Source organism: Dysidea avara, chromosome 6, assembly GCF_963678975.1.
Source record: "Dysidea avara chromosome 6, odDysAvar1.4, whole genome shotgun sequence".
Lineage (NCBI taxonomy): Eukaryota > Metazoa > Porifera > Demospongiae > Dictyoceratida > Dysideidae > Dysidea > Dysidea avara.
In genome coordinates, this window is record NC_089277.1 from 7,773,435 (window position 1) to 7,789,961 (window position 16,527).

Genomic DNA, 16,527 nt, shown 5'->3' on the forward strand with positions numbered 1-16,527 from the left:
AAGGGAAAAAGGAATACATACAAGTATCAATTTGTGTCATTGGTTGCATAAATCACATATTATGACCTCTGGTACTATATACAGTGGATATGGGTATCAGAAATGGGTTTGCTGGGATATCAACAAGGTGGTCAATTATTTTAAACATCGTTATGGCTTTCAGTTCATCTCTGCATTGTGCAAGTGTAGGCCAATTAAGGTCCATAAGCATTTGCGTGACACTAGCGTGACAGTAGTTGTTGGTCACAAATCTAGCTGCTTGTCATTGCGTTCTCTCAATCTTCTTAGTATGAGGTGCCCAGACAACAGATGACCATTGCTTTGCAGTGGTGTAGCTGGGTGGGGGGCAATACGCGAGTGCACACTCGTTTGTGAATTGTGATAATAATACGATGATTTCTTGCACATTAAAGATAGGGCATGCCCGAATCCCCAGGGGTTTCCCCCATATAGATACTATGCTTTCACCAAACAAAATATTAGACACACAATTCTCCTACACTACTCACGTGGTAGTGCATTTTTTGAACTGAAAAGACAAGTGACCCTCTCAAAGTGACTTCATAAGAGTCACAACTCAGAAATGACAAATGATATGTGATGATATCGATGTTACATACCTACTGGCTACGAGGTGATAAAGTGTTAAATGGACCAACTTTATTTTCCTGAGTTAACACACTGGATCTTCGTATGGTGCAGTGGCATGCCAGTTTAATTTTTTTTTACTTTGTTAGTCAGATGATCCGCCACAAGCTTACAAATACTGCTAACAGGAGAGGTGTAGAACTGGGATTTCGTGCCAATACATGGCGTTTGTGGCTGAAGTGAGTTTGTGGCTGAAGTGAGTGAGCTTGTCATACTGTGCCAGTGTGCTAGGACTGCAGCACAGACTGTGGCTGATGTAAGTAACTGTGATACATTGTATTTGTATTAAAATATTCACAATATAGCTCTACTGGATTGTGGGCAAATTTGTTGGAGTACAGTTGTGGCATGTGCGATGATGCTCGATGAAAATACTTCCATTGATAAGTGATAACTGGTAGCAATCAGTAATGAAGTAGTTATGTAGCTAGTTACATAAGCTGTAATAATACAACACCGTATGTTGGCTAGCTCATCATTGGGTCATTAGCCTTTTGTGTAATTATGAACCAATGTCGAGTGTTTTGTGGGGGTACCTACCCCCCCCCCCCCCCCCCACCTTCTGGCTAGCTACGCCTCTGTTGCTTTGTAAATTGTTGGTGTACAGTTAAACCAACACTACAATCTAACTACCACAGACAGTACAGAAACATCAGTTACACACTTACAAGGAGTACTTCGCTTGACATCACTGCCAGAGAAAGTCTATGGTCTAGTCTCCACGTAGCAACATTGTAGTGCGTTCGGGGAGTGCACTTTAAAATAATTATTCCAACTAGAGCACATCAATTTTATCAACGAGAAAAGGACTTCGCCTAGAGCTAAGGAAATCAAATCGTCAAGTGAGAGGTATAAATAGCATTAGCTACTTCTCGATATACAGCTATCAATATTGTACTAAGTCTTGCGTGGCCAGACCGCTTTCTCTCCCTACTCATGATCAGAGAAAAAAAGAAAAGAGTGGTCCACGAGAGACTATAGTTTTGCATGGTTGTATAGGTAGCATTTTGAATACCCCACCAAACACCGAGTGGTCTGGCCTAACTAAGGGAGCACTCACTGTAGGTAGATCTGCGACCGCGGTCATAAGTCTAAGTCAAGGCATAGATTATATATTCCCTACTGGAATATATAATCTATGGTCAAGGCCACCAAACTCGTGCCAAGTCCACGGTCAAGGGTAAAAATCTATTGAAAAGTACTGAAATATCCTTGCAGGTCAAAGACTGAAAAAAGGCTTAGTCACAGGGTCAAGGTGAAATTTCATTGGGTCAAGACTGCCCAGAGTTGCAGATCTACCTACAGCGCGTACCTATGTGACACCCGGCCCCCTTGCTCATGAAACTATGAATGTTGCAGTCGAACTATATACGGGTACCATCAGCTTACTATGAGTTCATCTTTATGCAGTGTTGGGAGTAACGCGTTACGTAATATTACTTTTGTGGTAACTAAGTAATATAACGAAATACGCTATAAGAACAGGTAATATAACTCAAGTTATTTTACTTACAAATGTAACGGGTTACCTAAGTAATATAGTTACTGTAACGAATCTAATATTACGTAATATTATTACTACAAGTAACGGAAGTTAGTAATCAACTGAGTAACGCCTAGCCACAACGAAGTATTGAAGCCTACTGAATGAAGCTTATTCACCAGCTTCTTACTTATAACCAAGACTTGCACATTGTCCAACAACGCAATCATGTCACGTGATAATGTGGTAGTTTCACACATGACAGCTTAAGGCTGTGGACACAAAGTAATATAATATGTAATATTATTATAGTTACTTTATTTTATGGGTAACATGTAACTGTAACTAAATAGTTCAGTTACAAGTAATATGTAACTAGTTACTTGTAAAAAGTAACTTGCCCAACACTGTCTTTATGCTAAGACTATTACACTACACCTAAGATAATCCCTAACTAAAGTATCTCTTAAGTGTATACACTAAACCTGGACAAGGGATAGTCGCTACCTGTAGAACCATCTGTGATCAGGATCAAATTCAATCGATCATAGGTTAATTTTTTTTGCATTTAATCAAGTGATCAAGAAATCCTCGAAAGTGGCAATTAAGCTAGCTATCTCAAAAAATTTGCGAAAATGTGCAAGGCCCTTTTCGGGCAAATTCTAGCAATCAAGATACATTTGTGTTCACCAAACACCTTGATTATGATTGCAGTTGGTTCGTCTACAGGGCTATTGGTAATGACTGCCCCTTGCTGGAAAAACAGGATGCCCTACATAATTAGGTCACTTCTGGCTGGGGTCAGTGGTAATATCTAGGGCAAACCACATTTTTTAGTTGTATATGTTTATACTTGATGAACAAACTGGGTGAACACAATACTTCACTGGGATACACTTTTCTCTCAGGTAAAGTTGCTGGTGCTGCTCTGTTAAGCTGCCAATTATCACCATGAACTTTATACTATGTGAGCTAGCATTCAGTGTTGCATGAACTTCTGGTTGGTGAAGCATTTATTAAAAATAAAAAGTAGACCTGCAGCTCCAAGATTTCACCACTTACAGCATCTCAACATCTTAATGGACCAGGTGTGTATTCAAGGGATGAAGTAGCTGGTGTCTAGTTGAGACCATAAATATAAAATGTGTTCACTTACAAATACTTTGTCCTACTTATAGAGATTCAAAAAATGAGATCACCCCCAATATGTGTAGACTTCATTAAGGTCCCAAAATGTTCCTTTAGTAAATAACTGGTCACCTTGATAATGTTGTCCCACAGTGTCCACATTACGCCAGTTTTGTTTTTGTGGTAATATTAAAGTCCATCATATACTACAGGTATAAAGCTGTAGCCCATTCCCACCCACACAACCATGGATGGTGGTGGACAGGCATGCAGTTAGTATATCGGTCAAGCAGGAGTAGTCTCCAGCCTTATTATAAGTAGAGCTCCTAACCAGTGTGCTAACAATGGGAATACACATAGAACACATCTGGTAATTGTGTCCATTAGACATGGGACAATACAGAAAATTGTAAGTATCATACATTGCCTCAAAAAATATCACAATATGTTACGATACTACAAAACAGTGTGTATACATGACAGACTTTCTTAAAAGACTAACTCTGTGCAATAGCAACTCAATAATTTGGTTGTAAACTAGTATCAGCATTTCAAAATTTGATAACTTTATGCCAAACACAGCTGTGTACGTATATAATGTTCAAGTTGATATTGTGATACACAATGTATTGATTAAAAATTGTATCAACATCTGGTCACTCTCTTGTGTATTACAATATGGTAATGTATTGACATATCATCCCATCGTGCATCTCTAGTGGCCATGTGTCCAGTTTTGTGGTTAGTGGTATTCCAAGGTGCCAGTGTTCCTACTACATCTCTAAAAATCCACTTGTGAAAAGCAGCCTGGTGGCATGGCTACTGCGAATGTGTAGTGTACTAGGTTAAGTGTATAACTGTCTAACATGTTTTAACTACTTCATATCACTGTGAATGGTCCATCACTTTGTACAGTGGACTGATGGTGACAGTAACCAATGGGAACAGTAGTAACCATAACAACAGCTTTACATGTACAGTGCAACCCCTCTTAAAGGACAGCTTCTAAATATAGGACAAATGTCTAAGTCACAAATCAATAGTACCAGTGTAGGGGGTGGGACAAGCCCATGTGAATTCGAAATAGTATTGTGCAAACACTAAAAGATTTTCATGTGAGCCAATAGTCTGTACAAATAGTAGAGGAAGGGGCACGACAGGGTGCAATATATATTTCAGTTAGAACTACGTTTTCTGTTTGCAACGGTGTGATTCTTGCTTGAAAAAAACTGTCTGTTATGGTGAAATGGGGCTTATAGTGATTACAATGCATGGTAGTCATGGTTTTCATGCTAACAATAACCTGTAGCGATTATAGATGATTATTAATAGGATTGTTGATGTACGATCTGGTACTTCCAACAGATAGTATCACTGTATTTAATAAAAATATTTTAACTAGTGCTTCATAGTCCACATGGGCTTTAACGCATCATGATCTACCTCTCCCTATGGTACCAGTGCTTTATGAACCCTGAATAAAGGACACCTCTATATGAAGGGCAAAAATAAATTGTAGTTGTGATGTTACTTACATTGACATGAAGGTATCAACATGACATGTTTTTCAAAGGCTATTGGACTTCATTCCTCCAATAGTCTCCAAGGACATGTTATAGTAATAAAATTGGTGCAGGTATAATTAGCATGACATCATGTTACCATGGTTGTGTCATGCCAGTCACCTGCATACATTTGTAATTAGTTTGTAATTCATGTACATCATTTGAATTTGAAATCTTAATTATTTTGAGCTTAGTGATTTGATGTACGTTATTATTCTGTCCTTGTAGAAATATGAAGAAGGAATTATTTGGTGAAGTTTCTGGTGAGATAAAGATGTATGTACATACACCCTTGTAGTGTATAATTTTGGGGTATATGTAATGAATCTCTTCATAATTAGGAATTAAATGTACACTAACTATTATATCTTCAGGTGTAGGGGACCTCCCTTACTACTATTTATTCCTTGTACGGTGGTGTACTTGTTTGTGTATAATTATTTTTGTAACGTTATTGTGACTTACTGGTGAACCCACACATACCATATTAGAATACAGAATGGTGCCAGGCATATTGTTATCATCTGAACACAATTTGAAACAGAATTATGCTTCATTTTCAGCTATGTTCAGCCTGTTACACATGCACTCAAATTCAAAATAATGAAGAACACTATGAGAAGGACCTCTGCAATCAATCCAGTCACAACAGAAAATTTGGAAATATTGGGAATTAAGCCATCACACAGCACTCCATAAAAATAAATGGGACACAAAGAGGACACAGGTAAGCACATGAAATATGCATTGTACGTACTACGGTATGCCAAAAAGCACATGTTGGGCTAAAGAATCAAGTCTGTAGCCTCCAGTTATACTTGTCTGAAGGCATCAGTCAGGTAGTTGTTCCATAGAAAATTTCACTAAATAATTTTTTAGCAACCTATTGAAAGCATTTCAGGTACATAGTACTGAATGCACTTTTGGTTACACCTTACCAATACTGCCAATTGTCATGAAGGTATTGTGAGGCTAGTGATTTTCAACTGTTATAATGTTGGCTAAATCTCATATTTGGGACATGTTTACAGTGTCTCTGTCTAGTTAATAATGTAGTAGTATTATAGCAGAGGAGGGCGGACATGTTTTAAGTGCTATGTAAAATTATATTGCTTTAATTGCATAGTTCCATCTGGTATTTCACATGAGCCTCAATAGACCCAATACAAATCTAGTGAACAGTGAGGTTGAATGGGGTTTACTGGATAATCAAATTGGATTTAGTGTAAGTTTTAAGATAGTATGTTTGGTTTTTTTAAAACCCTTTGGTTTATGGCGATGTTAACAATATCATGTATCGTTTGCAATTACCTCGGCCCTTCGCATGCCATACGAAGCAGCAATAAACATTGCATGGTAGCTCCTGTCATAAGCTTTTGTTCTTCAGCACATTATAAACGAACCATATTGCTTAAATCATGTACATGGTGTATGGTGTATGTACAGTGGATGTATTTATGGGTAGGCCATTTTACTATCACAACACATACCAATAATAACCTACTACCAAAACTTCACACTAATCCATCATGTTGTTGTCAAGCAAGTTGCTCATTACAGAAACTTTGGTTTACCAACTTATTTTAGAGGAGTAGCTTCTTCAGTGAAGTGGGGTGGCTTCATGCTTAACATGGAGCATGAAACTTGTACCTTGTGACAAGTTCAGTGATTGTGGTCAAGGAATTGATAAATGCCACATTTGTATTTTCACCACACATGAGATTGGAGCTGTGGAGAACAAGTGGCAGATACTAGCCAGCTGCCAGCTGCGTAATGACTGAAGTCAAAGATCATCTCAGAGTAGGTGCTTATAATACATTGATAATCAACATGTACATGTAGCGTATGTGATTGTAGGCTATAGTCTGTTGGAATTCACCTGAGTTGTTACATAGATAAATTAAGTGAGGTGATCAGCCAAGGTAGCAGTGGTTCAGTGGTTAAAGATGCAGGTGTTAGGTATGGAGGTTCCTGGTTTGAACTCTGTTTTTTTTTTTTTTTGTCTTTTTTTTTTGTTTTTTCCAACATTTTTTGCACACCTTTTTTACCTCGTGGTGACTGCTCTATTAGAGTATCTCGATCCCGTGATTTTACACTTGCTTGGTTTTTGTTGTATACCTTTGTCGCTGTAACTCTATTGCTATTCAAACTATCAAAAGGCACTGCTATGATGATCAGCCTATCTACACATCAATTTTCAAGTTATTTCTATACTTGGTTTACCCTGTATCCGTGACAGAAGTTTGATCCTTTTTTTATGTGAATAAATGCTCATAACTTCTTGACTATTCCTCAGATTCACAACAAACTTGGTACGTGAATCTACCATACGTTACACGTTCTTCATTTGTGCCAAAGATCAAGGCAATCGAGTTACACGTTCGCACTTTATAGCAATTTTTGCAAAGTGTGCGAAAAGAAATCAAAGCCCCCGTAGCCCCTGTACGGCATAAGAAGAAAAAACAAAGAAATTAAAATGAAACTTTGAATGCCCATATCTCACAAATGGCTGTTGCGAATTTAATCAAATTTGCTGTGTGGTGTACCGGGACAACTATAATGCAAAAATGGTGTGCTTTGGAGAAGGGGCCATGTAGCTATGCACGCATGAAAAAGCTGTTTTCTTTCTTCCTGTCAATGTACTTACGGTATGGTTGCCGGCTTTCTTGGCTGCACGACACACTATCGTGTGTCTTGATATCTCTATGGCGACATTTTGTTGGTTTCCAGCTTATGATGAGCTGTTTCCTTCCTGTCAACCAAAGAGTAAAGAGACTGTTACAACTGCTACTAACTGCATACAGGTACATATAATACACTTGTCTACACATCCAATACTGTAACAATACTTGTGTAGGATGCTACAGCTACTATGGGTAGTACAGATGTGTGGAGACCATTGAGGTCACTACTGCTATTATCCAGTGGAAGTGGTGCAGACTCATCCACTCTCCCTTCTCGTAATGTGTTCCTTGTGACTGATGGACATATGACAGAAGAGCAGCCAACACTACAGGCCATCAGACAAGCAGTACATACCACCAGGGTGTTCACTTTTGGAGTTAGGTAAATTTGTGAGGTGTAACTACTAGTGTTTGTGTAGAAAAACTGCTAATCGTCACTTCCTGAAGTCCATGGCTAGAGTTGGTACAGGATATGAAGGGTTCTTTGATCCTAAGACCAAGTCAAAATGGCAAAGAAAGGTTTGTGCATTAATGGTTGAATGGCAGGATCTGTGGTGGAACAGTGCATGCAGTACCTACAATAACTATTGTTACTCACTTTTAAGAATGATACTTATGTGCATGACATATGCAGTATCATAGTACATGGACACATACACATGCTTAATTCAGAAATGGATGCAGTACTAAAAGGAGACATGCTAAGGGAATTTGTACACAGTAATAGTTGAAGTACGGCTGGATACATACAATGTGGACCAGGTTTTAACTACAATACCTAAACATAACAGTTTATACATACACACTTAAGTCATAGTTCTGTTGAAAGACATACAGTCTTTAATTTAGATCAATTCAGTGTTTCTCAATTTCTTTTTAGGCAAAACATTGATCAAATGAATCTTACTATATTTGCAATTTCAATATTCGTGTATGTATGTACTGTATGTTCCACCATTCTAGCTAGCTGTGGTATGCCTATTGTGCCAATTTATATGCTTTTAGGCATACATTCCTTCTTCACAATGTATTGTGGTCCAGCTGAATGTGTCTCCAGGTATTTGCTCTGCATCTACAAAGTTTACAATACTTTTCCTTGAGCTACAGTAGTAACAATGTTCTTGAATTTTAAGAAATATTTGACTGTCTCGAGGGATTCAATTGGTATGTAAACCAAGAGGACTAGAACATCTTGCTGGTGCATTATCGTTGTCTAAATACTTGATCAGTGACAAGTTTCCCCACATCTCCCTTTCTCATTTTATCTTCATTTAATAGTCTGCAAACGGTTCCGGTGGTACAGTTATATCGTGGTAGTTCTAGATATTGGCACTTACTTGTTCTGTGCACTGCCTAAATAACTTCTCCAGCTGTGGTATACGTAATACCGTATTTACTTGGTTAAATACAGTGGCGTTTATTAAAATTGATACAGCAACTATTCAAACTCGATCACTACTCAATGCTCTTTAAACTCATAATTTCAAAACTGATTGTGAAGTGCGACTACTATTTAAGGTGTGGTGTTTAATCAAGTGTGCATACCACTTTAACAGTTGTTCAAAGCAAAAACATTAATCAAGCAGGACAAGTTAAACCCACTAGTATGCAAGTACAGTACAAATACTGATGTTATAATGGCCTTGAGTAGATACTGTATGATAAGTTACTACATTGTATCAATAAAAGTAAAAGTAGTGCAGTCTTTAAATTTCATTGTTTGTGACAGCTATTCCAATGGCTGTCACTACTTTTCTTCTTTTGGACCAGCTTCTCTTGGTGCAGGACAAGATTGGCATTATCAGTGTTACAGTAATTTACACAACAACCACAACAATCATTGTACCCACCAGACAACACGGGGCAAAGCTGCTATCTCTAATAAGTTCAACATTTGAGAGTGTGCTATATATTAGTGTGTATAAACTACCTCAACAGAATACAAGTACAGTTGTGTATGTACATGTGTTGCTATGAATGTAGCAATAATAGTATGCAATAAATGTTTATAAAGTAGTTGCTTGTTTCATTAGGTGAAATCACAACCGAGTAAGGCATTTGAACCAGCTCTCACATCAGTGAAGGTGATGTGGCAACAATTTGATGAAAATGCTCCTAAACCAATTCAGGTTGGAATCTTCAATACAATTGACCTAAGTACATTATACATAGAGTAATATTATTTACTTGCATGTCACTGAAATATTCTACTTATTTGTACCAAGAGTGAATAATAAGAGTACCTATAGTCAAGAGTTCATAATATATATACTGAGGAGAGTATCCTACTCTCATATACCCCTGTGGAAGGGAAGTTATGACATAACGACAAGATGTTGTGGTTTGTGACGTACGGGCAGCCATAAAAGTGCTAGAATCGTTAGTACTGTTCCATACTCGCGAAGCTCAGGGTAGCCTATTTGTGAATGGCCTGGCAAAAAATGCCTACACAGTTGTCTAGACACGCTTGTAGTTCGGTGAGAACGCTGAAAGCTAGAGTTGGTTCAGTTGCTAGTAACATTGTTAGGCACGCATTCAATCAATATTATGTTCAATTAATGACATCATTAATTATACAAAGAGAAACAGGAGAACTCGGAAGCGTTATGTCATAACTTTACGATACGCCCTTCTACAGGGGTATATGAGAGTAGGATACTCTCCTCAGTATATATATTATGAACTCTTGCTACAGTACATATGTACATAGTTTTGCAAATATACACATGACATCACAATTGTGTACAAGATGATATTAATGGTCTGTTGAGTAAGTGTGCATTTTGTTTAATCATACAGGCACCTCAGGAGATAGTGTCACTGTTAGTGGATCACATCAAGTGGTCTATGGGTTTGTACCTCAATGTCTTCAGGTGTGTGTGTGTGTGTGTGTGTGTGTGTGTGTGTGTGTGTGTGTGTGTGTGTGTGTGTGTGTGTGTGTGTGTGTGTGTGTTTAGTGTAGATTGTATAGTAGGGGTTGATAAGAAATCATATGGTTTTGTGGATTTTCACACCTTAAAAATGGTCTTGCAATAAGTTTTACCTGAAAAACCACCTGGAATGCATTAACACTGTTATAATGTTGCTGTACCTTGGTTAAATGAAGCAAAAAGTCGAATGTTTCGATGTACAGTGAGTTTTAAAAATTTCGAAATTCATCTATTTCATCTGCCTGCCTGCCTGCCTGCCTGCCTGCCTGCCTGCCTGCCTGCCTGCCTGCCTGCCTGCCTGCCTGCCTGCCTGCCTGCCTGCCTGCCTGCCTGCCTGCCTGCCTGCCTGCCTGCCTGCCTGCCTGCCTGCCTGCCTGCCTGCCTGCCTGCCTGCCTGCCTGCCTGCCTGCCTGCCTGCCTGCCTGCCTGCCTGCCTGCCTGCCTGCCTGCCTGCCTGCCTGCCTGCCTGCCTAACAATCAGAGGATGGCTACCACTTAACTGAATGATCTAGTTGCAATTATTCACTTAGACATTGCAACCATGCCCCTTAATCTGTTGCATGGCTCGTAGTGAGATTGAGATACTCTAATAAAACAGTCACAGTCGCATGTGTATATCATAGCTTCACTATCTATAACAGGTTCCAAATAATTTTTATTGCACCAGTTACTGTATGTATGCAGTGATAGTAATTTGGTAGTTGTTTTTCAGATGGATACAGCAATACAACAGGTCACATCAATGCTTGCATTATATCATAGTGTTCAGTTTTGCTCAACTGCATGTTTGCAGGTGTATAATTTACATGAATATACACTGGTATGTTTACATACATAGGACCTCCTAAGTGAGAAGAATTAGAAGAGGAAGATGATGAAGAAGGTTTTGGATTACCAGTTGTTATTGATACTGGAATGTTCAATGTCAAGGTGTGGGGCAAGTACTTTATGAATGCGAGTAAAATTCTTCTGTGTATCTACTAGGCTGGTCTTGCTGGAGATGATGCTCCCAGAGCCATTTTTCCAACTCTGGTAGGAAGGCCTCGACATCAGGTACTGCAATTTAAAGGTTGACTTTTCTATGCATACGTACTACATGCATAGTTTGGTTGACAAAGTGATCGATCTCCTTAAATGTGACTGGATTTAGGGAAACAATCCAAATTGCACGTTAGAAGTTTTAAGATAAATTTTAAGTCATTATGACTTGTCAAGTGCACATGAGATTTATACAGAAGATGCATCAACTACCTTTCAGTGCACTTCCAGTACTTTTAGCTGCTTGTAGAGTTTGCTGGCACATAAGGTAAAAATCTATTGAGTTGGACAAGCAAAGTAGAATCACAAGTACTGACAAAAAGGTGGAGGGGTGGGTTACAAAAGGACTTAAAAATGGAGGTTTACCACAATTGTAGTCTAGACATTAGATAACAGGCAGTAGAATCAACACAGAAAACGTTTGGCTAACTGTAACAGGTCATCCACCAAGGCTCTGCTACAGTAATTCTCATCAAGCCAGGTCCTTAACAAGACCAGAAATTGCCATTTGAGCTTGCCACATCACCCAGAAAAGATGGTTCTTTCAATCAGTTTGAGTAATGGGGTTAAAAGTAGTGCTGAGCGATAATATCGATAGTTCGATACTCGCGATCAAAAAATCATTATCGCGATATGATAATTACAGCTTACTATCGCGATATTGCTGTAAGATTACTAGAAACATTGTTACCAAGTTTCTTTAACTGTTTTGTAACTCTTTAGGCTTGCTTATTCGCGAAATGTCTGGTTGCAAGGCTATAACAAGCTGTGTATATTTATCGGCCGCCCACGCAATTAGTCGATCACTTCGCGAAGGGTCTAGAAATTCCACTAAAAATGCTACTTGAGAAACTGGCTTAGCTGTTTTATAACTACTTGGTTTGCTTTATCATGGAAAAGTTTTGTTGCAAGGCTGTAACAAAAATTGTATAAATATCGGCCGCCCACGCAATTAATTACCTAATTGATGCACTCACAAGAAAACCAAGCAAATAGTAATCAATGATGGTGCTAATTATGCTTAACATGCATTGAATACTTGGAACTTGACTGAAGATCACTCAAAGTGTAATTATCGTGATATTATCGTATTGTGAATAATACTTCAATATCTATTGTGATAGTGAATTTTCTACTATCGCTCAGCTCTAGTTTATTTTTATTTTATTTTCCAAAAATGTGCAGCCTCAGTTTGAGGATTAACGCACATATGAAACATGCATACAAAATGTTTTACAATATGATTGATTATGGGATTACTGATTGGTAGGGGAAAGTAATAATAATTTCAGTTGGTACTTAAAAATTTGTAATGATTGTTGTTGGATTAGGTCAGGTGGGAGTGAATTCCACAGTCTAATTGATCTAGGGAAGAATGAATTACTGTACTGATTGGTCCTTGCATAGATATGATGAAATCTTTGATCATGTCCTCTGGTGTTAGAAGTGACAGGGATTAAATCAACTGGAGATATATCAATGAGATTATGAACAATTTTGTAGAGGAGGGTGATACTAGATACTTGTCTGCGGTGTTCTAAGCTGGGAATGTTAAGGTCAATGAGCATGTTAGTTACGCTGCTGAAACGCGAGAAGTCAGCCATAATGAATCTGGCAGATTGCCTCTGTACTCGTTCAAGCTTATCAATGTAGTTAAAAGTAATCACATGGTAGTGTATTGGTGGTGTTAGTTTGAATTTGCAAGAAGTGCAATTTTGATTTGTTTTTAAAAATCTGGTCACATTACGTGTATGTACACATACTGTACAGTAAGTGTATGTACACATGTGTATCATGTGTGGTTGTACCTACATACATATGTATATCCAACTATCCATATCATTATTAAGAAGCAGACGGGGTTGTCTTTATCATATGAATAATCATGTATCTACTCTAAGCAATGACTTAAAATACATTATTTTAAGATTACAGAAAGCTTCAGAAAAAAATTAACAAATTTCAAAATGGTTGTAGAAATTTGCTGCAGACACTTGAGGGCACAATAACATACAAGACTGGAGTTTGTTTTGTGATCATTGCTATTATGTACTACAGTATTAATGATCGGCATAATACTAGTGCCGAAACAGATATCCGTATTATCAGGATATCCAGATAGTAATTGAGTGTCTGAAGAGTAATTTGCAGCCTTCAGGATAATTGCTAATAATTTAAAGCAATTTCATGATGATTCAAAGCCTTAACATTGATTATTATACCAGAATCCTAATCATTATACTAATACTACGTATGCTTGCTAAATTATGAGTACACCTGTATGGCAAGCGGGTTCATGGAAAAATATGTCATGTTTTATAGCAAGTGATGATTTTGCTAACCATAGAATATCCGGAATAATTTAGTTCAGGATAGTAAAAATTGCTATCCGTTTTAGCCCTAATGGACTACATGTACACATTTCAGGGTGTTATGGTTGGAATGGGACAGAAATATTCTTATGTTGGTGATGAAGCAGCTTCAAAAAGAGGAATTCTCACCCTCCGTAGTCCTTTTGAAAGACCACCATCACGGGCATCACGACCAGCAGAGCCAGTACCAAGATCATCAGCATCATTGGCAGTTCAATAACCATCATTGCCAGCTAAATTTGCTGCTGCACGATTGAGTGAAAGTATGTGATGTGTATTTCATTGTTTTGTGTAAGTGATTAATTTACATGTTGATAAATTTTATTTACTGTTTTATGACTGTTTGTACAATATGTGCCATAAACAATAAGGAATTTCTGTGTTCCATGTTTTATTGACAAGACCCTTCTTCTTAAACACGAGGGTTGCATGCATATATACAGTATCCCTAGTTATCATCACAACCTACTTACGTCTGTTAATTTCTATGCAGATGGAATGATGTACCAGTGTATCTAATGCACAATGAGCTTGAATATTTATAGACTTAAGCCTATGTTTATGCAGCTTATACGTAGAAACTATAAACCTATTGTAATCTTCACTTCTAGCTAGACAGCATACTGACAGCCAACTTCAATTTCTAACACACGGAAGCCCTCCACACTCGAGTCCATTAGTTGGCAATACCTTCTTTCCAGCTATACATTATTGGCCCTTCTGTTGATGGTCAATAACTTCAGACTTGGCTTGTACTCCAATATGTTTGAGACATCAATTCACAGTTTGTGCTAACCTGACACATGTATAAAACGACCACTCAAGTTTAGCAGTTGCTGCCTTGTAATATGTCTCAACCAACCATTGAACAGTCCTTCGCCATTTCAACCATGCATCACGTGCACAATTGATCATGTGCTGTAATGGTTCAGTGTTAATATGCTAGAGTAGTAGAGGAGCGTCAGTGGGCAAGTAGCTACCGGAGAGCTCCAGGGCTGTAAGATTTGGTGTGATTTAAAATTTTATAAAATTCTGCCTCTGAAAGGGGGGTTTGTCCGAACTATCCGAACCTCCTCTACCTACACCTTTGCATATTACACTATACACTGTACTTCTCCCTGTTATACACGGATGTGTGTATATGTACAGAAATGTAGTGAAGTGTTAGTTCTGACAATATTAGACCCCACCAATATTTAACCCCACAAAATATAGTATTCAACTCCCCAATATTTCATCTTGCCAATGTTACACAATACACAGTAGAGAAATGAACAATATTGAAAGTGCTACATGTCACATGGTATTCTTACAAAATAATATACAATAGTTTCTTTCTATATCGTAGGTCTAGTAAGGTCTGTCATCTTCACAGTGATTGTTGGATGGAGTGCTATCTGTGGATCTGGGATTTTTTCTGCATTCAGCATAGTTTTCAGGTTCAGATATCTGACTCCCTGTGCCATAGGCTAACTTGTTGCCTGTCTGCAGGTCCTTTGAGAACAGATAACTGTTAACCACAACTCTCTTAACCAATTCAAGATGTGGATGAATTGTCTACTTCACTGACCAGTAGGGACTACAATAAAGGAGTAACTCTAATTATTTTATGCAGATGTGTATTCTAATTATTTACTGCACATGTGTGTTGTTACTTATATCATTGGTATTAGTAACTATTTCCAGTGAATGTGTAGTACTGTATGTGTATGATTGGGGCCAGCTACGTACACACTGTATGTACACAATATCTCTATACAGGGAAATGTCACTGAGTGGCCACCTCTTTAAATTACCATCTCATTTGTTAAGTACGTACTGTAGGTCCCAATTATATGTCATGACCTCTTTAATAAGACAAAGGTGGTCCTACGTATTAACAAAGTTGCAATGTATCAGAATAAAAGCTCATTTCACATGGGAGTCTTAATCAAAGAAAACTATAGGAACTATTAGTAATTTCTCTCATCGCTGTAACAACCCAATAAGGTGTCTGTTTTTACTGACCTTGGGCCATACCTATTTGAAAAGTTGCTACACAGTTCTTGGTACAAGAAAAATCAGTGAAATATAGAAAAACACCTGTATCGTCTACAGGCATGTCAAAATACAAGCCGCAGAGCTTAATTACAAACATGGCACACTAAATACTAAAGTTTTGGCTCAGCTTACAGTAGGTTTCCTTTGCTGAGCACTGCCCTAAAAATATACATGCTAGGATTTGTAACTAGTGTGCTCTTGCCAAGGGGTCTGGTCTATGCCTATGAAAATTAAGCCTTGACTTGAGATCAAAATTAGATCAACTGACTGTCTTATTAGAGCATCATGATCATTTTGCAACAATCAGAAACTTAATTCAAATGTAAGGTAATCTTGATTTCAAGCGTAAAATTGGGTTGGTCGGGTCTGAACGACAACTTTTCAAGTATGGGTGTGGTGTTACCAAAAAATTCAGTTTCACTTTTTGAAGAACATCATTTTGTAAAAGGACACTGACTACAGTAAGGTTATACTATTAAAGATATAGATTTTTTAAATTGATTAATCCACTGACTGCCAAATTATCTGGCTGAATTGCATCATACTAACCATCCAATATACACAACTCATGATAAACTAAGGAGGTTGACTATTTAACTTTTGTTTACATAACAGTAACCACAACAAAGCTATCAAACA

The 16,527-nt window shown here is 37.9% G+C and overlaps 1 protein-coding gene and 1 long non-coding RNA gene across 24 annotated transcripts in view; one reads left to right on the top strand and one right to left on the bottom strand.

The window, feature by feature from the left end:
* LOC136258270 (uncharacterized) overlaps positions 1-16,527 on the bottom strand; it is a 46,025-nt gene that overhangs the window by 6,991 nt on the left and 22,507 nt on the right. For 12 of the 14 annotated variants that reach the window (XR_010702698.1, XR_010702702.1, XR_010702699.1 and 9 more), the window contains one exon: positions 15,066-15,427. The exons of the other annotated variants lie outside the window; for them this stretch is intronic. This is a non-coding gene — a long non-coding RNA (uncharacterized lncRNA). Of the gene's footprint in view, positions 1-15,065; positions 15,428-16,527 lie in introns of those variants that run through there. 14 annotated transcript variants of the gene reach the window in all.
* Positions 1,282-15,529, top strand: LOC136258265 (protein mono-ADP-ribosyltransferase PARP4-like). Of its 10 annotated transcripts, none has more exons than XM_066051603.1 (14): positions 1,302-1,497; positions 5,053-5,087; positions 6,412-6,628; positions 6,682-6,783; positions 7,555-7,628; positions 7,682-7,890; positions 7,928-8,027; positions 9,542-9,637; positions 10,308-10,381; positions 11,277-11,368; positions 11,423-11,491; positions 13,904-14,111; positions 15,197-15,287; positions 15,340-15,529. In XM_066051603.1, exons 4-10 carry the CDS (start codon positions 6,771-6,773, stop codon positions 11,284-11,286), a joined length of 576 nt encoding a protein of 191 aa, XP_065907675.1. In that variant the 5' UTR covers positions 1,302-1,497; positions 5,053-5,087; positions 6,412-6,628; positions 6,682-6,770; the 3' UTR covers positions 11,287-11,368; positions 11,423-11,491; positions 13,904-14,111; positions 15,197-15,287; positions 15,340-15,529. The 10 variants fall into 10 exon arrangements, with proteins under 10 accessions (XP_065907678.1, XP_065907677.1, XP_065907672.1 ...); XM_066051604.1 differs by having other exon boundaries at positions 6,412-6,624; positions 6,667-6,783; XM_066051602.1 differs by having other exon boundaries at positions 1,304-1,497; positions 6,412-6,624.